Source organism: Rattus norvegicus, chromosome 9 (assembly GCF_021556685.1).
Source record: "Rattus norvegicus strain SHRSP/BbbUtx chromosome 9, alternate assembly SHRSP_T2T, whole genome shotgun sequence".
NCBI classification, from domain to species: Eukaryota; Metazoa; Chordata; class Mammalia; order Rodentia; family Muridae; genus Rattus; species Rattus norvegicus.
Genome location: NC_141542.1, coordinates 63,369,918 through 63,397,338, shown reverse-complemented (window position 1 = coordinate 63,397,338; position 27,421 = coordinate 63,369,918). Strand labels below are relative to the sequence as shown.

At 38.7% G+C, this 27,421-nt stretch overlaps 1 protein-coding gene across 8 annotated transcripts in view; it reads right to left on the bottom strand.

The window, feature by feature from the left end:
* Positions 1-27,421, bottom strand: part of Ankar (ankyrin and armadillo repeat containing) — a 76,453-nt gene that overhangs the window by 20,336 nt on the left and 28,696 nt on the right. For all 8 annotated transcript variants that reach the window (XR_015628848.1, XR_015628849.1, XM_087567269.1 and 5 more), the window contains 3 exon segments: positions 24,733-24,837; positions 11,224-11,465; positions 10,032-10,200 (listed from right to left, as the gene is read on the bottom strand). Coding sequence is in view for 6 of the 8 variants with exons in the window: in XM_087567269.1 (XP_087423395.1) it covers positions 10,032-10,200; positions 11,224-11,465; positions 24,733-24,837 (516 nt within the window). In the remaining 2 variants the exon portion in view is untranslated.

Sequence of the window (27,421 nt, the reverse complement as noted above, 5' to 3'; positions counted from 1 at the left end):
ATCTCTTAACATCAATGGACTCAATCCCCAATAAAAAGACTTAGACTAACCGACTGGATACCTAAAGAGGACCTTCTCCAGCATACAGGAAACACACCTCAGAGACAAAGACAGACACTACCTGAGAGTAAAAGACTGGAAAACAACTTTCCAAGCAAATGGTCTGAAGAAACAAGCTGGACTAGCCATTATAATATCAAATGAAATCAACTTATAATCAGAAGTTACGAAAAAAGATGATAAAGGACACTTCATAGTCACCAAAAGAAAAATTCACCAAGATGAACTCTCAATCCTAAGTATCTATGTTCCAAATGCAAGGGCACCTACATTCATAAAAGAAACTTTACTAAAGCTCAAAGTACACATTGCACCTCACAAAATAGTAGGAGATTTCAACATCCCACTCTCATCAATGGACAGATCATGGAAACAGAAATTAAACAAGAGACATAGAGACACTAACAGAAGTTATGAACCAAATGGACTTGACAGATATTTATAGAACATTTCACCCTAAAACAAAAGAATATACCTTCTATCTCAGCACCTCACTGTACCTTCTCTAAAATTGATGATATAATCAGTCACAAAACAGGCCTCAACATATACAAGAAGATTGAATTAATCCCATACATCCTATCAGATCGCTATGGACTAAGGCTGGTCTTCAATAACAAAAATAACAACAAAACGCACACATATACATGGAAGTTGAACAACACTCTACTCAATGATAAATAGGTCAATGAAGAAATAAAGAAAGAAATTAAAGACATTTTAGAATTTAATGAAAATGAAGGCACAACATACCCAAACTTATGTGACAAAATGAAAGCAGTGTTAAGAGTAAATCTCATACCTCTGAGTGCCTACAAAAAGAAACAGGAGGGAGCATATATTAGCAGTTTGACAGCACACTTAAAAAGCTCTAGAACAAAAAGAAGCAAATACACCCAAGAAGAGTAGAAGGCAGGAAATCAAACTCAGGACTAAAATCAACCAAGAAGAAACAAAACGAACTATACAAAGAATCAACAAAACCAGGAGCCGGTTCTTTGAGAAAATCAAAAAGATAGATAAAGCCTTAGCCAGACTAACCAGAGAGTGTTTCCAAATTAACAAAATCAGAAATGAAAAGGGAGGCATAACAACAGAATTTGAGGAAATTCAAAAAATCATCAGATCTTACTACAAAACCCTATATTCAACAAAAGTGGAAAATCTAGAGGAAATGGGCAATATTCTAGACAAATACCAGGTACCAAAGTTACATCAGGATCAGGTAAACCATCTAAACAATCTGATAACTCCTAAAGAAATAGAAGCAGTTATTAAAAGTCTCCAAACCAAAAAGAGTCCAGGACCAGATGAATTTAGTGCAGAATTCTTTCAGAACTTCACAGAAGACCTCATACCAATACTTTCCAAACTATTCCACAAAATAGAAACAGACAAAACACTACCCAATTCCTTCTATGAAGTCACAATTATGCTTATACCTAAACCACACAAAGACCCAACAAAGAAAGAGAACTTCAGACCAATTTCCCTTATGAATATCAAAACAAAATACTCAATAAAATTCTTGCAAACCGAATCCAAGAACACATCAAAATGATCATCCATCATGATCAAGTAGGTTTTATCCCAGGGATGCAGGGATGGTTCAATATACAAAAATCCATCAACATAATCCACTATATAAACAAACTCAAAGAAAAAAACCCCACATGATCTTTCATTAGATGCTGAGTAAGCATTTGACAAAATTCAACACCCCTTCATGATAAAAAGTCCTGGAAAGATCAGGAATTCATACCTAAACATAGTAAAAACAATATACAGCAAACCAGTAACTAACATTAAACTAAATGGAGAGAAACTTGAAACAATCCCACTAAAATCAGGGACTAGACAAGGCAGCCCACTCTCTCCCTACTTATTCAGTATAGTACTCCAAGTCCTAGCCAGAGGAATCAGACAACAAAAGGAAGTCCAAATTGGGGGCTGGGGATTTAGCTCAGTGGTAGAGCGCTTACCTAGGAAGCGCAAGGCCCTGGGTTCGGTCCCCAGCTCCGAAAAAAGAACCAAAAAAAAAAAAAAAAAAAAAAAGGAAGTCCAAATTGGAAAGGAAGAAGTCAAAATATCACTATTTGCAGATTATATGATAGTATACTTAAGTGACCTCAAAAGTTCCACCAGAGAACTACAAAGCACCAAGTGGCTGGGTATAAAATTAACTCAAACAAATCAGTAGCCTTCCTCTACTCAAAGCATAAACAGGCTGAGAAAGAAATTAGGGAAACAACACCATTCACAATAGTCCCAAATAACATAAAATGTCTAGGTGTGACTCTAATCAAACTAGTAAAAGATCTGTATGACAAGAACATCGAGTCTCTGAAGAAAGAAATTGAAGATCTCAGAAGATGGAAAGACCTCCAATGCTCATAGATGGGCAGCATTAATATAGTAAAAATGGCCATCTGGGGAGGGTGGTAATGGGGAGAGGATGGGGAAAAAATGGCCATCTGGCTGAAAACAATCTACAAATTCAATTCACTTCCCAGCAAAATTCCAACTCAAGTCTTCATAGAGTTAGAAAGACCAATTTGCAAATTCATTTGGAATAATAAAAAACTCAGGATATCGAAAACTAAACTCACCAAAAAAAGACCTTCTGGGGGAATCACGATCCCTGACCTCAAGCAGTATAACAGAGCAATAGTGATAAAAACTGTATGGTATTCGTACAGAGATAGACAGGTAGATCAGTGGAATAGAATTGAAGACCAAGAAATGAAACCACACACTTATGACCATTTGATCTTTGACAAAGAAGCTAAAACCATCCAATGGAAAAAAAAGATAGCATTTTCAACAAATGGTGCTGGTTCTACTGGAGGTTAGCTTGTAGAAGAATGCAAATCTATCCATTCTTATTGCCCTGTACAAAGCTTAAGTCCAAATGGATCAAGGAACTCCACATAAAACCAGATACACTCGACCTGCGGATCCCGGCCCGCAGCAGCTCTCTGCTCCCAAACCCCGTGGGAGAGAGACCTCACCGCCTGAACAGGTGGGCACTCCTGAGGCTGCAGAGCGGAGGAGACCACCAACACTGCCCACCCCTGCCCACATCCCTGGCCCAAGAGGCAACTGTATAAGGCCTCTGGGTTCCCGTAGGGGAGGGCCCGGGAGGGCAGGACCCCTGCGCCTGAGACACCGCCGGAACCTGAAGGAAACAGACCGGATAAACAGTTCTCTGCACCCAAATCCCGTGGGAGGGAGAGCTAAACCTTCAGAGAGGCGGACACGCCTGGGAAACCAGAAGAGACTGCACTCTGTGCACATCCAGACGCCAGAGGAAAACACCAAACGTCATCTGGAACCCTGGTGCACGGAGGCTCCCGGAAAGAGCGGCGCAGATCTTCCCGGTTGCTGCCACAGCGGAGAGGACTTAGGCAGTACCCCACGAGCAAACTTGAGCCTTGGAGCCGCAGGTAGGACCAACTTTTCCCCTGCAAGAAACCTGCCTGGTGAACTCAAGACACAGGCCCACAGGAACAGCTGAAGACCTGTAGAGAGGAAAAACTACACGCCCAAAAGCAGAACACTCTGTCCCCATAACTGGCTGAAAGAAAACAGGAAAACAGGTCTACAGTACTCCTGACACACAGGCTTATAGGACAGTCTAGCCACGGTCAGAAATAGCAGAACAACGTAACACTAGAGATAATCTGATGGCGAGAGGCAAGCGCAGGAACCCAAGCAACAGAAACCAAGACTACATGTCATCATCGGAACCCAATTCTCCCACCAAAGCAAACACAGAATATCCAAACACACCAGAAAAGCAAGATCTAGTTTCAAAATCATATTTGATCATGATGCTGGAGGACTTCAAGAAAGACATAAAGAACTCCCTTAGAGAACAAATAGAAGCCTACAGAGAGGAATCGCAAAAATCCCTGAAAGAATTCCAGGAAAACACAATCAAACAGTTGAAGGAATTAAAAATGGAAATAGAAGCAATCAAGAAAGAACACATGGAAACAACCTTGGACATAGAAAATCAAAAGAAAAGACAAGGAGCTGTAGATACAAGCTTCACCAACAGAATACAAGAGATGGAAGAGAGAATCTCGGGAGCAGAAGATTCCATAGAAATCATTGACTCAACTGTCAAAGATAATGTAAAGCAGAAAAAGCTACTGGTCCAAAACATACAGGAAATCCAGGACTCAATGAGAAGATCAAACCTAAGGATAATAGGTATAGAAGAGAGTGAAGACTCCCAGCTCAAAGGACCAGTAAATATCTTCAACAAAATCATAGAAGAAAACTTCCCTAACCTAAAAAAAAAGATACCCATAGGCATACAAGAAGCCTACAGAACTCCAAATAGATTGGACCAGAAAAGAAACACCTCCCGTCACATAATTGTCAAAACACCAAACGCACAAAGTAAAGAATGAATATTAAAAGCAGTAAGGGAAAAAGGTCAAGTAACATATAAAGGCAGACCTATCAGAATCACACCAGACTTTTCGCCAGAAACTATGAAGGCCAGAAGATCCTGGACAGATGTCATACAGACCCTAAGAGAACACAAATGCCAGCCCAGGTTACTGTATCCTGCAAAACTCTCAATTAACATAGATGGAGAAACCAAGATATTCCATGACAAAACCAAATTTACACAATATCTTTCTACAAATCCAGCACTACAAAGGATAATAAAGGGTAAAGCCCAACATAAGGAGGCAAGCTATACCCTAGAAGAAGAAAGAAACTAATCATCTTGGCAACAAAACAAAGAGAAGAAAAGCACACAAACATAACCTCACATCCAAATATGAATATAACAGGAAGCAATAATCACTATTCCTTAATATCTCTCAACATCAATGGCCTCAACTCCCCAATAAAAAGACATAGATTAACAAACTGGATACGCAACGAGGACCCTGCATTCTGCTGCCTACAGGAAACACACCTCAGAGACAAAGACAGACACTACCTCAGAGTGAAAGGCTGGAAAACAATTTTCCAAGCAAATGGTCAGAAGAAGCAAGCTGGAGTAGCCATTCTAATATCAAATAAAATCAAATTTCAACTAAAATTCATCAAAAAAGATAAGGAAGGACACTTCATATTCATCAAAGAAAAATCCACCAAGATGAACTCTCAATCCTCATCTTCGGTTGGTTTATATACAAGTGTGCAACTTCTAGGCTTGAAAGTAAAATGATGCTATCTGGTGCTGGATAGAGGAGCCTTATTTTTTATTATGGCAGCTTGCTATTTTTGTAACATGGTGATTTGGTTGAACACAATAAAGTACAGTAGTAACTGATCTCCCCTTCTTCCTGGATGAGTGAGGAGATGATTAAATGTTGATGTCAGCATCCTTGAGCATATTCAGATGAGCTTCTGCTTCTGTTGAAAAGGATGCTGTGTTTGATTGTGGTCCGAAGCTTTGAAGCACTACTTGGCATCTCCTTCCTTGGAGGTCTCATTGTTTAAACATAACAGATTTGATAGCTTGTTGGTAAGGTGAGGTCCAGCTTGTCTCCACTAGGTCATCTTCATGTGAATCCGGTGGTTATACGGTTTTGTTCTAGGGATATTTCATTTTTTTAATAACGGTTTTAGCTGACATTCATGGAGAGAATGAATCCTTAGAACTGTGCCACTAGTGAAAGGAAATCCTGTCTAGAGTATGTTTCTTTACAAAGCTGTGTCACACCATCCTTTGGGCCCTCTGCTGGAAAAGTAGAATCAAGTCTCAAATAATGCCTTTTAAATTGTATCCTCTAGTATTATAGATGTAGGACAGTACTGTATCATACCTCTGTGGATGTAAAATAGCTTGTACCTGCTTTATGATACGTAGTAGTGACCGTGCTTTATCAGATCTGTTTTTAATTATGTTGCTCAGAATGTTTTCTTTCCAGATGATGATTGAGAAGCTAATTTTAAAAAAAATGGTGCCAGGTACCACAAGAGTAACAGAACTGTGCTGTTTTCTCGGGTTTTGGTTTTTTACTTTTTTTTTTTAATGGAGTGTGCTGGATGTCTCTACAGTTTTGTTCAGATGACTGCAGAACCTGGAAAAGCTGTTGCTGCTGTTGATGCATAACACACTGCTGTTATTGGTCTTTTTATATAAATATAAATATATATATACAGATATATAATTTGAATTTTTTGAAACTTTAGCTGTGCTGTCAACTTTGGAAAAAAGTATCCCCGTTTACTGTGTTGAGTTGGCACTGTACAGAAATTAACAGCCATATTGGTCTAGAAATGTTGAACTTAAGTTTTTTCTATTTGTACAGGGGTAACACACTGTATTAAATATGTAAGGTCTTATCTACGTGGGTTTGATTACAAAAACTAATAAAGTATTCTCTAAATTAAAAAAAAAACCAGATACACTCAAATTAATACAATAAACAGTGGGGAAGAGTCTTGATCACATGGGCACTGGGGAAATTTCCTGAACAAAACACCAATGGCTTATGCTCTAAGATCAAGAATGGACAAATGGGACTCATAAAACTGCAAAGCTTTGTAAGGCAAAGGATACTATCATTCAGACAAAACAGCAACCAACAGATTGGGAAAAGATCTTTACCAATCTTACATCTTATAGAGGGCTAATATCCAAAATATACAAAGAACAACACAAGAAGTTAGACTCCAGAGAGCCAAATAACCCTTTTAAAAGATGGGCTACAGAGCTAAACAATGAATTCTCAGCTGGGGAATATCGAATGACTGAGAAGCACCTAAAAAAAGTTCGAAATCCTTAGTCATCCGGGAAATGCAAACCACTCTAGACATCAGTCTGGAGGGTCATCAGAAAATTGGACATTGCACTACCTCAGGACCCACCTATACCTCTCCTGGGTGTATACCCAAAAGATGCTCCAACATACAACGAAGACACATGCTCCACTGTGTTCATAGCAGCCTTGTTTATAATAGCCTGAAGCTGGAAAGAACCTAGATGCCCTTCGACAGAGGAATGGATACAGAAAATGTGGTACATCTACACAATGGAATATTACTCAGCTATCAAACACAATTACTTCATGAATTCATAGGCAAATGGGTTGAACTAGAAAATAACATGCTGAGTGAAGTAACCCAACACAGAAAAACATGCAGGGTATGCACTCCCTGATAAGTGGATATTAGCCCAAGAGCTCAAATTACCCAAGATGCAATTCACAGACCACATGAAGTTTAAGAAGAAGGATGACCAAAATGCAGATGCTTCCACTCCTTCTTCAAAGGGAGAACAAAAATATTCATAGGAGGGTATATGGGGGTAAGGTTTAGAGCAGAGACTGAAGGAACAGCCATTCAGAGCCTGCACCAAATGAGGTATAATATATATATATATATAAATATATATAAATATAAATATAATATATATATAAATCTCAAAACTAGATAAGACTGATGAAGCTAAGAAGCGGATGCTGACAGGAACCAGATATTGATCTCTCCTGAGACACAACCAGAGCATGACAAATACAGAGGCTAATGATAACAGCAAACCACTGAACTGAGAACAGGAACCCCTTTTGGGGAATTAGAGAAAGGATTGAAAGAGATGAAGGGTCTTGCAACCCCATAACGACAACGATGCTAAACAACCAGAGCTCCCAGGGACTAAACCACGACCTAAAGACTATACATGGACTGACCCATGGCTCCAGCTGCATATATAGCAGAGGATGGCCTTGTTGGGCACCAATGGGAGGAGAAGCCCTTGGTCCTGCCAAGGTTAGACCTCCAGTGTAGGAGAATATGGGGGTGGTGTGGAAGTGGGGTGGATGGGGAGTGGAACACCCTTTTACAAGAAGGGAAGAGGAATGGGATAGGGGACTTATGTCTGGGAAACCGCGAAAGGAAATAACATTTGTAATGTAAATAAAAAATCCAATGAAAGAAAAAAGAAAAAATGAAATTTAATACATTGTTCCATTGATTTTATATATATCTATCTGCAACTTAGTTTTGCTCACCCTATCTCTCTCTCTCTCTCTCTCTCTCTCTCTCTCTCTCTCTCTCTCTCTGTGTGTGTGTGTATGTGTGTGTGTGTCTGTGTGTGTGTGTGTCTGTGTGTGTGTGTGTGTGTGTGTGTGTGTGTGTGTGTGTGTTATATGTTAGTCTGTCCTGGCTAACTTGAAACTCACTACACAGGCTAAACTGTCCTCAGGCTCACAGAGGTCCACTAGGCTCTGCCTCCCTCGTGCTGGAGTTGAAGGGATGTACCACTATGTCAGGCTGCAGTTTAGTTTCTACACTTGTGGTGGGAGCACAAAGGTCTTTACACCCACAGATCATCATGAAAGCCAGGAATTTTAAGCACACAGGAATTTTCCTTTTAATGGAAAGGACATATAACACATTTATCCATCCAGAAGGCTGGGAATGGGGGCGATTAATAACCTAGTGATCTGTATTATCTGTAGGGTCAGGTCACGTCGAGCTCCCACAGCCAGGACTGAAGGTGGGTAATGGCCCAAATGGCCTCTACATTATTTGTATGACTGAGAGCATGCCAGATCCTTCCTTAGGCTTTGAAGTTAATACATGTAGCCTATCCCTAGAACCCATCTTCTTGGGAAAAATCTGTGCCTCCTTGTGCACAAGGGCTTGTATTACACCAGGAAACCGTTTTCCAAATTATACTTTGTTTAAATATGCTGACAATAAGCCATCTGGCATCAGACTCCTGATGTTTTCCTATGTCTCTTCATGGATCACTTTGCAGTTGACCATGATGCCTACAAGGACTCAGCACACATTGAGGATATGTGTACAATATAGAGACACAGAGCAATCAGTAGATGCAATGCTTTAAACATATTGTATCTGCTCTCCTGTAATGTCCTCTATAACACTTTTCTCTCAGATTGAGAGCATGCATTTCATTTATGACATCTCTATTTTCTATAATCTACAACGGTTCTTCAGTCTTTCTCTTTACTTTTAGTGATTTAGACTTTTTAAATGCATATTAATCATTTACTTTAAACCTCAGTTCAGGTTCAGTTAATGTTTCTCATAATTCAAGATATGCACCTCCATTCAGGACATTTTAAAAGTGACATGTTCTTGATGATACTTCATATAGTGTTAAATGATGTTCATCTCTTTTCATTAGTGATATTAAGATTCCCAGTTTCTACACTGTTTATTTGCTATTATTGCCTTGCTTCTAATGAAAAAAACTCCTGGAACTGAGGTGCACTTTAGAAACAGAAACCTGATGACTTTCTTGAATTTTGATATCAGATATAGAAGAGCAAATCTTAAGTTCTTGGTGTACATTGTAAAATAGTTTCCAATTATTGATACATATTTATTCATACAAGAAGAAATCTCCTCCTCAAACATATACTCTATTTTCATTATTCATGCTAATATTTTTGCTTATGAAAATTTCTTGTTAAACATCTTAATATACTTTTGAATCAGTTATTTATCCTAATATTTTTTTGTTAAAACCATTTATATCTTTTTTCCTTTTTCTTTTTTCTTTTCTTTTATTGTATATATTCTTTATTTACATTTCAAATATTATCTCCTTTCCTGGTTTCCCCTCGGGAACCCACCCATCCCATCTCTCCACCCCCAGGCTCCATGAGGGTGCTCCCCCATCCATCCAACCATGCCCTCCCACCTCCCTGTCTGGCATTCCCCTACACTGAGGCATCGAGCCTTCACAGGACCAAGGGCCTCTCCTCACATTGATACTCAATAAGACCATCCTCTGCTACATATGGGGCTGGAGCCATGGGTTACTCTGGGATGTCTGGAGTATCTGGTTGGTTGATATCGTTGTTCTTCCTATGAGGTTGGTTTCCCAGATATTTTGGTTATATAATGTGCCTAGATCTATTCAAAGATAAATCCAAAATATTTGTCCATAGACAAACCCAGATCTATGTTTGCTTCACTTGGTAAATCTGTCACTTTTAAACAGACAGGTTGAGGCTCACCAGAATCAGAACTCAGAAACTGGATAAGGTAGTGGATGCCGTTATAGTCTCTCATTGCTTTTTGGTTGCCTTCATTTCCCATACAAAGCACCCGGATACAGTTCATTACATTCACCAGCACATTTTCTTTGTTAAGGCTTAAGAGATTTATCAGAGCTGGAATTCCATTCTAAAAAGAGACAAAGAGAATTACATTTGAATTCATTTAAGATTGATATAATTGTGTTTATACATCTGTAAGCTTTCTGTAAATACATCCTTATTTTGAAGAGAACAGTTACTGCTGTCACACAGTAAGTTAAGGCACTGAGTAATTCTTACCCAGAAAAATACAATATTATTGCAGAACTAAGATAAAGATTATCTGACACAACACAATGGAAAGGACCAGCACAGCCTAAGTGTGCTGCACACACAGAAATTATCATAGTTCTGGCTGAATGCCAGAATCAATTAACAAAAGAATTAAGTAGATAAAACTGAGTAACTCAGAGTTAGACTTGGGTGTGACTATATTTTCAATATTTTGTCTAACGGACACAGCAATGAAAGTTTTTCAGAGAATTAAAAAAAATAAACAAAGGCAAAATTAAAAAAAAAAGAGTACAAAGAAAACAGAATAGAAGTGGTTCCCACCATCAAAAGTAGAGCACTAAGCCAGACAGCAGGTGCATTTCATAATGCAGATGGTTCAATTTATACTGAGGAGACAACTCTGTGAAACTGAAGAAACAAATCACGTAACTTCACTTCATTTGTAACTATCTAGAGAAAGATCCTAAATTACAGTGGATGCGACGCAGGCAGGTTTTCTTTGAAGAAAGAAAGCACAGCTGCAACTGTTTGGTGTTCACCAAAAGCAATTTTTCTCTAATGCTTTCTAGTACACAATTGGGATATATTTCTCACACAGAACTAATATCTTCATTTAAACAGGAAACAACCAGTATGTACTATGAAAAGTACTCCATCTGCTCACTAGGGCTTCTCTAAACTCTGTCAGCACTGAGCATTAGGCCCCCTAAGCCCATTATGCTACAGACCTGCTACTGGCCTGAATGCTTTCCCTCTCCTCTCCCCACCATCCCTGGTAGTTTTGTTACTGTGTAACAACATCTATTTCTATCTTTCTAATTTCTGTGTGAGAGAGTTGCTATTAGATGAAAAACGGGATCTATGAAACAGTACTCACATATTTGGCAATAACATCCTTGTTTTCACACTTAGCAATATCATATAGAATAACAGCGCAGCGAGAATGGAGTTCCGGTTCATCAGAAGCCAGCAGGCTGATCAAAGCAGGAATGCCTCCTGCCTCCACCAAAGCATGCACTACACTTACGTGAATTGAGATATTGCTCAGCAACCCAACAATTTTACACTGCAGCTTTATTTTGGGACATTTTAATAGATTGACTAAGGCAGGAATGGTGCCTGTAAAGATAAGACTAAAATAAGCATAAATTTATTCAAAATCATTTATAGGTGACATATCCTGACAGTATCAGAGTAACATTCATGGTATGGCAGTATAAATAATTAGACAGTTCTACAAAGGATAGAAAAAAAACTTGAAGTGATATAGAAATGATTATGCCTTATCTAAAAGACTCTTCTCTGCATATTTGATTTCACATAACATGCATAACCATATACTTTATATTAGTAAATCTAAACCAGCTTTAAAATACTGAATTTTGGCCTATGAGAATTAATTTTTTTATGTAGATAGGAACTCACTATGCAGTCAGTTCTCCTTCCTGTCTCAGCATCCTAATTGCTGGGGTCACGGGTGAGCAACGTCATGCCTACATATCACATAGTAAAGTTCTTGTCTGGTTACTGAATTGTCTTTGTGTGGCAGTATTTGTTTAATTATTTGAATGTGTTATCATAGGTTATCTTAAAACTAAATGTGGAAGGCCATTGCAGTAAACCGGTTGCTGAGTAACATCTCAACTCACCTAAGTGCCCTATGAGAAGAAAGATGCCACGCTGAGGTAGAAGAACGAAAAGGAGATCGCTGCCAACAGAGCTAGAGGAAGACCTGATGCAGTGAAAAAGGGATGGTCAAGGTTGAAAAGAGCAAGAAAAAGAAGGAAGAGGAAAATAATGAGGATGAAGAGGATGAGAAAGAAAAGGAAGAGGAAGATGATAATGAATAAGGTGGTTCTAGCAAAGTTTTTTTTTCTTGTCTATAAAGCATTTAACCACCCTGAACACACTAACTCCTTTAAAAAAATTGAAATCTAAGGCTGTGTAAGATTGTTTTAAAACTGTACCGTGTACTATCCTATCATCTGCAAATAGTGATATCTTTATTTCTCCTTTGCACTTTGTATCCCCTTGATCTCTTTTTGTTGTCTTACTGTAGCACTTTGAGTACTATATTGAATAGGTAGGGAGAGAGTGAGCAGCCTTGTCTAATCCCTGATTTTAGTGGGATTTCTTCAAGTATCTCTCCATTTCATTTGATGTTGGCTGTTGGTTTGCAGTAAATTGCTTTATCGTGTTTAGGTATGGGCCTTGAATTCCTCATCTCTCCAATACTTTTAACATGAAGGTGTGTTATAGTTTTTCAAATGCTTTTTCTGCATCTAAGGAGATGATCATATGATTTTTTTCTTTGAGTTTGTTTATATGGTGGATTATGCTAATTGATTTTCATATATTGAACCAAACTTGCATCCCTGGGATGAAGCCTATTTGATTGTGATGAATGATGGTTTTGATGTGCTCTTGGATTCAGTTTATGAGAATTTTATTGAGTATTTTTGCATTGATATTCATAAGTGAGATTGGTCTGAAGTTCTTTTTTCCTAGTAGGTTCTTGTGTGGTTTGGGTATCAGAGTAATTATGGAATCATAGAATGAAATAGGTAGTGTTCCTTCTATTTTATGGAATAGTTTCAGGAGCACTGATATCAGGTCTTCCTTGAAGGTCTGGTAGAATTCTGAACTAAATCGATCTGGCCCTGGGCTTTTTTTGCTTGGGAGGTTTTTAATGATTTCTTCTATTTCCTTATGGAATATGGGCCTGTTTAGAAAGTTTACCTGCTCTTGATTTAATTTTGGTATGTGATATCTGTCTAGAAAACTATCCATTTCATCTAGATTTTCCAGTTTTGTTTATTATAGGCTTTCATAATAGGATCTGATGGTTTTCTGAATTTCCTGTTTCTGTTGTTATGTCTCCCTTTTCATTTCTGATTTTATTAAATTGGATACTGAGCCCTTTAGCTTGGCTAGGGGTTTATCGATCTTGTTGATTCTCTCAAAAAAAAAACCCAGCTTTTGATTTTGCTGATTCTTTGTATTGTTTTCTTTCTATTTGGTTGATTTCGTCTCTGAGTTTGACTATTTCCTGTCTTCTACTCCTCTTGGGTGAGTTTGCTTCTTTTTGTTCTAGAGCTCTCAGGTGTGCTGTTAAGTTGCTAGTGTAAGATCTCTCCAGTTTCTTTACCAGTGCACTTAGTGCTATGAATTTTCCTCTTAGCACTGCTTTCGTTGTGTCCCATAGGTTTGGATATGATGTGTCAATATTTCCATTAAATTTCAGGAAGTCTTTGATTTCTTTATTTCATCCTTGACCAAATTATCATTGAGTATAGTTGTTCAGTTTCCATATATATGTGGGTTTTCTATTGCTTTTGTTGTTGAAGACCAGCTTTAGGCCATGGAGTTCTGATAGGGTGCTTGGGATTATTTCAATCTTCTTGTATTTGTTGAGGGTTGTTTTGTGACCAATTAATTATATAGTGTATTTTGGAGGAGGTACCATGAGCTGCTGAGAAGGTGTATTCTTTTGTTTTACTGTGAAATGTTCTATAGATATGTTAAATCCATTTGGTTCTTAACCTCTATTAGTTTCACTGTGTCTTTGTTCAGTTTCTGTTTCAATGAACTGACCAATGGTGAGAGTGGGGTGTTGAAGTCTCCTACTATTATTGTGTGGGGTTCAAAGTTTCTTTTATGTATGTGGCTGCCCTTGCATCTGGGGCACAGATGTTCAGAATTGAGGCTTTCTCTTGGTGGATTTTCCCTTTGATGAATATGAAGTGTCCTTCCTCATCATGCTTGGGAACTTTTGGTTGAAAGTCTTTTTATTGAATATTATGATGGCAACTCCACCTTGTTTCTTGGAACCATTTGCTTGGTAGACCTTTTTGCATCCTTTTACTCTGAGATAGTGTCTGTTTTTGTTAATGAGGCGTGTTTCTTATATGCAGCAAAATGCTGGATCTTGTTTGCATATCCAGTCTTTTTATAGGTGAGTTGAGTCCATTAATATTGATATTAAATACAGAAGACTGTTGGTTCTTGTTATATTTGCTTTTGTAGGTAGCTTTATGTGCTTGTGGTTTTCCCCTTTTTGCTTTTTGTGAGATGCTTGATATCTTGTCTTTTCTTTGGTAAAGGTATCTTCCTTGTACTGAAGTTTTCCTTCTAGGATCCTCTGTAGAGCTGATACTGTTTGAATTTGGTTTTGTCCTGGAATATTTTGATTTTTCCATTTATATTGATTCAAAGTTTTGCTGGGTATAGTGGCCTGGGCTGGCATTTGTATTCTCTTAGAGTCTGCATGACCTCTGGCCAGGCTCTTCTGGTTTTCATAGTCTCTGTTGAGAAGTCTGGTGTAATTATTATAAGTGACCCCAAAAATTCTACCAGAGAACTCCTCCAGCTGATAAACAACTTCAGCAAAGTGGCCAGATATAAAATTAACTCAAATAAATCACTAGGCTTCCTTTACACAAATGATAAACAGGCTGAGAAAGAAATTAGGGAAACAATTCCCATCATAATAGCCACACACAATTTAAAATATCTTGGGGTAACTCTAACCAAACAAGTGAAAGACCTTTATGATAAGAACTTCAAGTCTCTCAAGAAGATCTCAGAAAAAGGAAAGATCTCCCATGCCCATGGATTGGCAGAATTTACATAGTAAAAATGGCCATCTACCAAAAGCAATCTACAGAGTCAGTGCAATCCCCATTAAATTCCCAACTCACTTCTTCATAGAGTTAGAGCAATTTGCAAATTCATTTGGAATAACAAAACACCCAGTATAGCAAAAACTATCCTCAACAATAAAAGAACTTTGGGGGAAATCACCATCCTTGACCTCAAGGTCTACTACACAGCAGTAGTGATAAAACTGCGTAGTATTGGTACAAAGACAGACACACTGATCAAGGGAATAGGATTGAAGACCCAGAAATAAAACCACACACTTACGCACACTTGATCTTTGACACAGAAACCAAAAATACACAATGGAAAAAAGAAAGCATCCTCAATAAACGGTGCTGGTCTAACTGGATGTCTGTATGTAGAAAAGTGAAAATAGACCCATATTTGTCAACCATGCACAAAGCTCAAGTCAAAGTGGATCAAGGACCTCAACATAAAAGCAGATATACTGAATCTTATAGAAAGAGAAAGTGAGAAAGAGCCTTGAACTCATTAGCACAGGCAGAAATTTCCTAAACAGAACTCCAGTGCCTCATGCTCTAACATCAAGTATCAATAAATGGTACCTCATAAAACTGGAAAGCTTCTGTAAAGCAAAGGAAATAGTCAATAAGATAAATCTGTATCCTACAGATTGGGAAAAAAACTTTACTAACCTCACATCTGAATAAGGGCTAATATCCAAAATATATAAAGAATTCAAGAAACTTACCATCCAAAACACCAAAAACCCAATCAAAAAATGGGGTATAGAACTAAACTGAGGATTCATAATACAGGAATCTTGAATGGCTGAGAAGCACCTAAAGAAATGTTCAAAGTCCTTAGTAATCAGGGAAATACAAATCAAAACGACTCAAAATTCTACCTTACACCAGTCAGAATGACTAAGATCAAAACCTCAGGTTACAACACATGTTGGCAAGGATGTGTAGAAAGAGGAACACTCCTCCATTGCTGGTGGGGTTGCAAACTGGTACAACTACTCTGGAAATCAATTTTGAGGTTCCTCAGAAAATTAGAAATAGACCTATTTAAAGATCCAGAAATACCATCTTGGGAATATACCCCAAAGATGCCCCAACATGCCACAGGGCACATATTCCACTATGTTCACAGTGGCCTTATTTGTGATAGCCAGAAGCTGGAAACAACGGAGATGCCCCAAAACAGAAGAATGGATACAGGAAATGTTGTTCATTTCCACAATGGAAAACTACTCCGCTATTAAGAATGAGGACATCCTGAGTTTTGCAGGCAAATGAATGGAACTAGAAAATGTCATCCTGAGTGAGGTAACTCAGACCCAAAAGGACATACACGGTATGTTCTCACTAATAAGTGGATATTAGCAAAAAAAAAAAAAAGTACAGAATACCCAACACACAGTCCACAGAACTCAAAAAGGTCAACAAGCTGAAGGGCCCAAGTGAGGATGCCTCAGTTCCACTTGGGAGGGAGAACAAAGCAACCACAAGTGGGGAGGGACAGGAGAGGGAAAGCAGATGTGGGTCAGGGGAGAGAAGAACCTGATCTTGTATTGTGGGGTTGGGGAAGAACTGAAGCCCTGAGGGCCAGCAGAAAAAAAAATGGAAACAGGGGACCTCAGGAGGAAGGAGGTTTGGAAGACCCTCTAGAATGTACTGAAGACCTGGGAAGTGAAAGACTTTCAGGACTCAAAGAGGGGACCCTAGGTGAAAGGCCCTACAGTGGGGAGAGAGAACTTATTGACTCTACCTCCAGCAGAAAGTGAGGGCATCAAGTGAGGGATGGTTTGCTATCCCCCAGCCAAAGTTCTGACCCATTCTGTCTGAAAGAAATTCAGTGATGGAAATGGAGAAGAGCCTGGGGAAATGGAGGTCCAGCGACAGGCCCAAAGTTGGATCCAGCTCAAGGGGAGACCCTAAGACCCAACACCATTACTGAAGCTATGGGGCCTTCACAAAAAGGGACCTACCCTGACTGTTCTCCAAAAGACCCAAGAAGCACCTGAAAGAGTCAGATGCAGATATGTGCACCCAACCAATGAACAGAAGCTGCTGACCCTCGGGTTGAATTAGGGAAAAGCTGGACGAAGCTGAGGAGGAGGATTGGGGGGCAACTCTGTAGGAGGACCAGCAGTCTCAATTAACCTGGACCCCTGAAATCTTTTAGATACTGGATCACCAACCAGGAAGCATACACCAGCTTAGATGAGGCATCTAACACATATACAGCAGAGGATTCCTGGGTCTGAGTTCAGTCAGAGAAGATGCATCTAACCCTCAAGAGACTGGAGGCCCTAGGATGTTTAAGTCTGGTGGGGAGGATAGGGTGGGGATATCCTTGTGAGGGTGCGGGTGGGGGTGGGGAGGAGGTATGGGGTGTGAAACCCTTGGTGCTGAGGGTTCACCAGGAGGGGAATAAAATGTGCAGTATAAAAATAAATAAATTGATTTTAAAAATTAAAAAATAAAATTGTACAGTGCATGTGTCTTTAGATAACCCTGCCCTTGTGGTATTTTCAATACCACTAATCTTGCCTGGTACAGTCTGGTGTTGTAAATTGGCATGGAAATTTAAAGCAGGTTCTTGTAGGTGCACAGCACAAATTAGTTATATATGAGGATGGTAGTTTGGTTTTGGTTTTGTTTTTCTCTCTTTTTTTATTTTCATCTTCAGATGTCTCTGATGCAGTGGAAATGAAGATAATTGTTGTTGTGAATAGCATTGTTAATTGAATACCACTCTGTGATTGCAAAAAAAAAAATGCAGCTGTTTTCTTGACATTCTGAATGCTTCTAAGTAAATAAAATTTTTTATTAGTTAAAAAAAACTATTATTCGTACATTTCCAGAGCATGATCTGAGGTCTACTGAAATTATCTTTTTTAATTTTTTATTAGATATATTTCTTTACTTACATTTCAAAGGTTGTTCCCCTTCCCAGTTTCCTGTGCATAAGTCCCCATTCCCTCCCCTCTCGCTCCCCGATATGGGTCTTCTCCCTATACATCCACCTTATTGGCCCCCCATATTCCTCTGCACTGGGGGTCCAACCTTGGCAGGACCAAGGGCTTCCCCTTCCACTGGTGCCCCAACAAGGCTATTCTCTGCTGCATATGCAGTTGGAGTCCTGGATCAGTCTATGTTTAGTCTTTCAGTAGTGGTTTAGTCCCTGGAAGCTCTGGTTGGTTGGCATTGTTGTTTTTATGGGGTTGCAAGCTCCTTCAACTCTTTCAATCCTTCCTCTAATTCTCCCCAAGGGGGTCCTATTCTCAGTTCAGTGGTTTGCTGCTAGCATTGACCTCTGTATTGGACATACTCTGGATGTGTCTCTCAGGAGAGATTTATATCTGGTCCCTTTCAGCATTCATTTTCTAGCTTCATCAATCTTATCAAGTTTTGGTGGCTGTATACATATGGGCCACATGTGTGTCAGGCTCTGAATGCCCATTCCTTGAGTCGCTGCTCTAAACTTTGCTTCCATATCCCCTCCTATGGATATTTTCCCCCTTTTAAGAAGGATTGGGAGCATCCACATTTTGGTCATCCTTTTTGAACTTCCTGTGGTCTTGGATTGCATCTTGGGTAATCTGACCTTTTTGGCTAATAACCATTTATCAGTGAGTGCATACCAAGAGTGTTTTTCTGTGATTGAGTAACCCCACTCAGGATGATATTTTCTTTTTTTTTCTTTTTTTTTTATTAACTTGAGTATTTCTTATATACATTTCGAGTGTTATTCCCTTTCCCGGTTTCCGGGCAAAAATCCCCCTCCCCCTCCCCCCTCCCCTTCCTTATGGGTATTCCCCTCCCCATCCTCCCCCCATTGCCGCCCTCCCCCCACCAGTCTAGTTCACTGGGGGTTCAGTCTTAGCAGGACCCAGGGCTTCCCCTTCCACTGGTGCTCTTACTAAGATGTTCATTGCTACCTATGTGGTCAGAGTCCAGGGTCAGTCCATGTATAGTCTTTAGGTAGTGGCTTAGTCCCTGGAAGCTCTGGTTGCTTGGCATTGTTGTACATATGGGGTCTCGAGCCCCTTCAAGCTCTTCCAGTTCTTTCTCTGATTCCTTCAACGGGGGTTCTATTCTCAGTTCAGTGGTTTGCTGCTGGCATTCGCCTCTGTATTTGCTGTATTCTGGCTGTGTCTCTCAGGAGCGATCTACATCCGGCTCCTGTCGGTCTGCACTTCTTTGCTTCATCCATCTTGTCTAATTGGGTGGCTGTATATGTATGGGCCACATGTGGGGCAGGCTCTGAATGGGTGTTCCTTCAGTCTCTGTTTTAATCTTTGCCTCTCTCTTCCCTGCCAAGGGTATTCTTGTTCCCCTTTTAAAGAAGGCGTGAAACATTCACATTTTGATCATCTGTCTTGAGTTTCATTTGTTCTAGGCATCTAGGGTAATTCAAGCATTTGGGCTAATAGCCACTTATCAATGAATGCATACCATGTATGTCTTTCTGTGATTGGGTTAGCTCACTCAGAATGATATTTTCCAGTTCCAACCATTTGCCTACGAATTTCATAAAGCCGTTGTTTTTGATAGCTGAGTAATATTCCATTGTGTAGATGTACCACATTTTCTGTATCCATTCCTCTGTTGAAGGGCATCTGGGTTCTTTCCAGCTTCTGGCTATTATAAATAAGGCTGCGATGAACATAGTGGAGCACGTGTCTTTTTTATATGTTGGGGCATCTTTTGGGTATATGCCCAAAAGAGGTATAGCTGGATCCTCAGGCAGTTCAATGTCCAATTTTCTGAGGAACCTCCAGACTGATTTCCAGAATGGTTGTACCAGTCTGCAATCCCACCAACAATGGAGGAGTGTTCCTCTTTCTCCGCATCCTCGCCAGCATCTGCTGTCACCTGAGTTTTTGATCTTAGCCATTCTCACTGGTGTGAGGTGAAATCTCAGGGTTGTTTTGATTTGCATTTCCCTTATGATATTTTCTAATTCCATCCATTTGTCTATGAATTCCATGAAGTCATTGTTTTTGATAGCTGATTAGTATTCCATTGTGTAGATGTACCACATTTTTTAAATCCATTCCTCTGTTGAAGGGCATCTGGGTTCTTTCCAGCTTCTGGCTATTATAAATAAGGCTGCTATGAACATAGTGGAGCATGTGTCTTTGTTGTATGTTGGAGCATCTTTTGGGTATATGCCCAAGAGAGGTATAGCTGGGTCCTCAGGTAGTGGAATGTCCAATTCTCTGAGGAACCTCCAGACTGATTTCCAGAGTGGTTATACCAGTTTGCAATCCCACCAACAATGGAGGAGTGTTCATCTTTCTCCACATCCTCGCCAGCATCTGCTGTCACCTGAGTTTTTTATCTTAGCCATTCTGACTGGTGTGAGGTGGAATCTCAGGGTTGTTTTGATTAGCATTTCCCTGATGACTAAGGATGTTGAACATTTCTTTAGGTGCTTTTTGGCCATTCGATAATCCTCAGCTGAGAATGTTTTGTTTAGCTCTGTACCCCATTTTTTTGGTTCTTTTTTTCAAGTGTACCCCATTTTTAATAGGGTTATTTGGCTCTCTGGAGTCTAACTTCTTGAGTTCTTTGTATATTTTGGATATTAGCCCTCTATCTAGGATGTAGGATTGGTAAACATCTTTTCCCAATCTGTTGCCTGATTTTTCCTTATGACAGTGTCTTTTGCTTTACAAAAGCTTTGCACTTTTATGAAGTCCCATTTGTCGATTCTTGATCTTAGAGAATAAGCCAATGGTGTTTTGTTCAGGACATTTTCCCCAGTGTCCATGTGTTTGAGATTCTTCTCCACTTTTTCTTCTACTAGTTTGAGTGTATCTGGTTTGATGTGGAGGTCTTTAATCCACTTAGACTTAAGCTTTGTATATAGTGGTAAGAATGGATTGATCTGCATTCTTCTACATGCTGACCTCCAGTTGAACCAGCACCATTTGTTGAAAATCAAGTGACTATAGGTGTGTGGGTTCATTTCTGGGTCTTCACTTCTGTTCCACTGATCTATTTGGCTGTCTCTGTACCAATACCATACAGTTTTTATGACTATTGCTCTGTAATATTGCTTGAAGACAGGGATGGTGATTCACCCAGAAATTCTTTTATTGTTGAGTAGAGTTTTCGCTATCTTGGGTTTTTTATTATTCCAGTAAGGTCATTCTTTTTTCACCTAGTAAAGTATAACACACACACACACACACACACACACACACACACACAATCATTTTGTGTTTGAGCTGTCTGTACCATGTGTGGCTTTGCACAAGAGCCTTGGGTTTGGCTGAGTTGAAGAGAAGAAATGCTAGTTCAGTCAGACAAGGAAAGGCTATCCAGTGCCTCCATAGTAGCCTAGAACTCATTTGTACTAATCTATGGTTAGAATCTAGTTCTGCATGACTGCTGGAATTAGAAAGCACAAAGCCATTTCTTACCATCTAGGGGTGTTGTGTTCAAAGCATTACGTTGCGTACAAAGCAATACTTGGCAAGCACTACTAAACTGAAGCACTCTGTATTCTAGCTCTGCTGTCCACAGTACTACAATGTTAATAGACTACAATGTTAATAGACTACAATGTTAATAAGACTACAATGTTAATAAGACTACAGTGTTAATAAGAGATCAAAGGGTAGAAACAAACCCATTTTTTTGCCCTCTATAGGAGAAAGTCTTGCATTCTTTTTTCCAGAGACAGCATCTATATTCAGTAGGTTATACATTCCTTATCTTTAATAATTACTAATACATCTGACATTATGGCTTATATGCCCCTCCCCCTTGCCAACTCTCTCTTGTTATTTGTTTATTCTACAGTTTTCTTGTCATGATGCTCTTTGGATATATTTTCATTGTATATATTTATATATTTTATTTCATTTTGAGAGAGTTAAAAAGAAATACATTGTTGTATTATAAACAAGGCTGTGTGTCTTATAAAGATCTCACCTAGAAAAATTTTTTAAAAACCCTAAAAGTGCTGATCTAGTAAAATGTAGTAGTAGCCTCATTTGTTATAATCAGTCAGTGGTTGGGTAGAAAACTTGACCGTTAGTTGAATGTTAGGTTATATCAGTTTAGTTGATAAGAAACCACACCATAGGAGACACACAATGTTCTGAAACATATGAGTATAATACAGTAGCATTTATTTATCTACCTGAAATGGAACCATCTATTGTTGACTTCAGGGGAGACAAAGCTTTTTCAAACATGTTTTTAATGAATTAGATAAATTTAAGCTTATTCAGTCATAAATATTTATGGAACATTAGATGTGTCTCTATGTACCTTATGGGTAGTTCAGACAGTCCCACCATTATAGAAAGCCGTAATGGACAATGATGCTCTCAGAATAAGTGCATGTGGTCAATCCATTTGATTAATGAATAAACCAGGCCAGAGAAGCCACACAATTAATGGAGTTGCTAAATGAAGAACTATTTATATCTGGTCTGACATTTTCTTCTGGTTTTCAGTTTAGAAAGTAAGTTGCATAAGTTTAGAACTGGAATAATTTATAAATGAATAATTATAGCAATACTGTGATGGGACAGCTCTCTGTCAACTTGACATAATCTAGAATCAACCAAGAAGAGAGTCTCAGTGAAAGATTGTCTAGATAAGATTAGCCATATGTGGATGGTTGTTTAGATTACTACTGTTAATTAATTTGGGAACTCACCTACTTTAGTTGGTGTCAGCAATACTATGACCTAGGCAGGGACTCCTAAACTGTAAGAGTAGAAGAAGGCTGGGCACAAAAATGCATGCATGCACACATTTATTTCTCTCTGCTTCTAACTGTGGATGTATGTGACTAGCTGACTCCTTGACTTGCCTGAAATAACAGATTGGAACCTGGAATTATAAAATAAAATAAGCACTTTCTTCCCTAAGTTGTTTTTGTTAGGGTAGTTTTCCCAACCAAAATCCAGCTAGAATAACTAGCTGGATAAAGTTAGTTTTATTACTTCTCAAAATTTTAAGTTTTTAGAGAAATAGGGTTCCTCTAAAAAGTACGTAGTTTTTTTGATCATGTGTAGTTTTTAACTGAAAAAATAAGATACAAAGTTGACAAACGTGATCTTAAAATCACTTAAAATCAACTAAAAAGTGTCCTTTAGAGTTAAAAACTTATTTATTTATTTATTTATTCTGACTGGATATTTTATGTATTTACATTTCAAATGCTATCCCCTTTCCTTCCTCTCCCGTCTCCCTCCCCTGGCTTCCATGAAGATGCTCCCACTCCCACCCACTCACTCCCACCTCAACACCTGCAATCCCTTACACTGGAGAAAGGAGCCTTCACAGGACCAAGGGTTTCTCCTATTGATGCCAGACAATGCCATCTTCTGCTACATATGTGGCTGGAGCCATGAGTCCCCAACATGTGTATTCTTTGGTTGGTGGTTTAGTCCCTGAGAGCTCTAAGGTGTCTGGTTGGGTGATATAGTTGTTCTTCCTATGGGGTTGAAACCCCTTCAGTTCCTCTGGTCCTTTCTCTAACGCCTCCATTGGGGTCCCCGTGCTCAGTCCGATGGCTATTTTTAAAGCAATGTTTAATTGCATTTGCCTGTAAACCCAGCAGTCCACAAACCTAGCAAACCACAGCTGACACTGTTAGAGTGGCCAAGACCCTAAGACTAGATAGTCATGGCCTTAGGGGAAACCATCATCATTTTGCTAAAGGAATATAATTAGGATCAAATGACTCTTAATGACATACTGCTATACTCATAGGTCAGGGCCTCACTTTGCCCACATCAGTGAAGTTTCCTCTTGCCTCTCTAACACAAAGACCCAAAACTGGACAATTTGCAGAGAATGAGAGATTTTATAGCGCTTGGTCCTAAATGGGATGTCTTCACCAAACCCTGCCCCTAAAGGTTCGGGGATCTATCTATAAGAAGAGGTGAAAAGAATCACCTAGCCTGTACAAGGGGCTGTCAGCATTTAAAACCCAATGGCAAAGTGAAATGTAGATTTCTTCAATGGAGTCTCACTAAGTCTATCAACCATATTCCCAGATAGACCCCTTGCCCAGGAATAACTGGTCAACAACAACAACAATAACAACAATAAGAACCCTGTGGTATTTTCTTTGTTTTAACATTTTTGTCTTTTCAGATTTTTGCCAGCTTGTTTTTATTTATGTTTTACGGGAGCTTGTTCCTTGCTTTGTTTTTGTTTCTTGTGAATTTTTTGTCTGTCTGTCTGTCTGTTTGTTTGTTTAGAAACAGAGCAAAAAAACCAAAGTTGAGTAGGTAGAGAGGAAGGGAAGATCTAGGAGTCAGGAATGGCAAGAATATATATATTGTATAAAAATTTTTTTTAGTTAAAAAAAGGTGAAGCAAGAGGATTACAAGCTCAAGGACAGCCTAGGCTATATGTGAAACCCTATCTTGAAGAAAATATATAGTTATATATGTTAAACCAATATATATTACCTAATAAGATAAAGTTGGGGGGAAACCCTAGCACTCAGGTTTGCAAAATTAGCATATGTGTGTGCGCGCGTGTGCACACGCTCGAGAGAGAGCAAGACAGAGCAAGAGAGTGAGAGAGAGAGGGAGAGAGAGAGAGAGAGAGAGAGAGAGAGAGAGAGAAATTAGGTTAATGGTAGAGTATGACCCCAGGATTAAATTTGTATGCCTATGTTTATATATATTTAAATGGTCTACCTGGGTACAATATAGCTCTACTTAAAATTATGCTAAGAAAAAGATAGTTAATATAATTTATATCACCTGCATCCAAAATATTTTGCCAGTATTCATCATTTGCTAAGCAAATTACTTCTAAGGACATGACAGCCATCATCCTTCGTTTGAAGCTTTCACACTGCAACATTTCTGGCAAGCATTTAACAGAAAAACACAACTGTAATTCACAACAGAGACAATTCGCTAACTTTGTTTTTATATAGGTAAATTGAACACAATGACTTAAAATCATCCCATCACCAACTGCGTAGGCTACATTCATTTTTGTGGTCCCTTGGGAGATGCTGGATGTATGATCATGGGCTATAGCTTGGGCGTGGGGTGGTCCTCAAAGGCCCTTCTTAATGATTTAGTCACCACTTGTGTCTATTGGTGTCTAGCTTAGTGCTATTCAATGCTGATGGGAACTTTAAGAAGTGGGACTTGGTGGAGGTTTTAAGTCATTGCAGAACGTATCCATGAAGGTAGTTATGGGACTCCATCTCTTCCTCTTCCTGTCTCTCTGTTTTATTATACCTCTCATGAAGCAAATAAGTAATGGGCCTCTGCCATAGGATTCTGTAATAAGTGTTATTACATCATCACAGCCAATCCTGTGGACCCAAATAGAGCTGCTCTTAAGACTTTGATTATCTTGGGCACAGTAACAAAAGCTAATCTTTGAGGTTTATAATATATATATATATATATATATATATAATTACTGAAAAATCCTAAATTATTTGTCTATGGTCTGAATTGGTAACACTGCCTAGAAATACAGTTCAAATTCACTCAAAAATTAATATTTCTGATATGCCTATGATTAGTTTTGAATAAAATTTGAGTAGATTTAACGATGGCAAAGTAAACTACTTTAATCAATATGATTTTAATAGCCACTAAATTATTTGCATTTCCTAAAAATAATTTATATGATTTTTAAAATCTAGCATGAATTTAAGCTCCAGACTAAAGATGAAACATTATATGTGCTTCTAAACAATGTCTGTGGTGTAAGAAAACACGGGGCTGTATCTTTCCTTCATCTCTCTCTGACTGCTATGTTCAGAAGTGGTCTGGTCCTTACTGAGACTTCTCTGTTTTAAATTTTAGCTTCTACTTCAAAGGCTAATAATTAACTTGTTTTAAATTATCGTTCTGCTTGTGTCATTATCATGTAATTAGCAGGACTTTGTAACCATGGCTGCTACTGCAAGGAGTGGCCACTGGGAGTTATAAACACCATTAAGTCATCCTTGTCAAGGCTCAGACTTAGAGGTATTTGTCTATTATAAGTCAAGTTGATCCTCACAGTTACTCTTTTAAAGGATTAAGATGCAACAATACATGTGCATAAAAATAAACACAAAGACATTTCACAGTATCTCCTTGGGCTGATGTACTCAGAAAATGCTTCCAAGATTGGTGCTGACACCATTTTGAACAAATAGTTGGACGTCAGTTTTTTTGAAGTGTGTGTTTGTGTGTATGTGTGTGTGTATAATATTTCTGTGAATGTGTTTTTGTGTATGCATCCATAAGCATCTGTTTATATGTATATAGTATTACAGTATTTGCATGAAAAAATTTTATATGTGTGCATTCATATCCATTTTTGTATCTAGTTTGAGTGAATGGCTTTGTATATGTACCCACATGTGCATTTGTGTGTATATATTTATTTTGTGTATGTGCATTCATGTGTATTTTGTGTGTGTGTGTGTGTGCATGTGTGTGTGTGTGTGTGTGTGTGTGTGTTTGGTGTTCATGTGAATGTGTGTTTTGCTTGTTCATAAATGTATATTTGTATTGGGGGGGTGGGGTCCAGAGGTCAACATTGAGCACCTTTCACTATTCTCTACCTTAATTCTTTGGTTTGGTTTCATTTGGGTTTGGGTGTTTGTTTTGTTTAGTTGGTTGGTTGGTTTTGATTTTTCAAGACATTTTCTCTGTTTTGGTTCTAGCTGTCCTAGAATGTAGACCAGGCTAGCCTTGAACTCATAGAGATCCACCTGCCTCTGCCCTCTGAGTGACTCTACCTTAATTTCTTTTCACCATCTTTATTAAATTGGGTATTTCTTATTTACATTTCAATTGTTATTACCTTTCCTGGTTTCCAGGCAAACATCTCCCTAACCACTTCCCCTTCCCTTCTATATTCTACCTTAATTTTTAAGACAACATTTCCATTGAACCTGGCTAGAATGGATGGCCAGTGAGCTACAAGAACTAGCCTGCCTCCCATTTTTGTTGCGTCATGTTCTCCTTGTTTTCCCTTGAGTGCTTGTCTGCTGCTTAATCTTCATGCAATTAGGGCGATGGGCATCTTGTGAATGAGTAAATTTCCATGAATTCATTAAACTAACATAATATCCTTATCTTTATAATAGTTCTAAGTAGATTAAACACAAAGTTGAGGGAAATTCTCAAGCAGTTTTTCAAACTTGAGTACTAGGATTACAAACAGGCCACAATGCCCAAGTTTACTTGTGTGCTTAGCACCTGGATTTAGGCCCTCAAGCTTATACAGCACGGGCCGTACTGAACTGTATCAGTAGCCCAAGAACCAAACACCTTAAATCAGAAGAGTCAGGTTGAAATAGTAACTGTATCTCACCTAATGGGAAAACATCAGTTCTCATTCTCCATTTCTTTTCTATTTACTTTTTTATTTTATGTTCACAATTCAAAATTATATACCTCTAAAATATCTACAGCAAAATATTGTGAT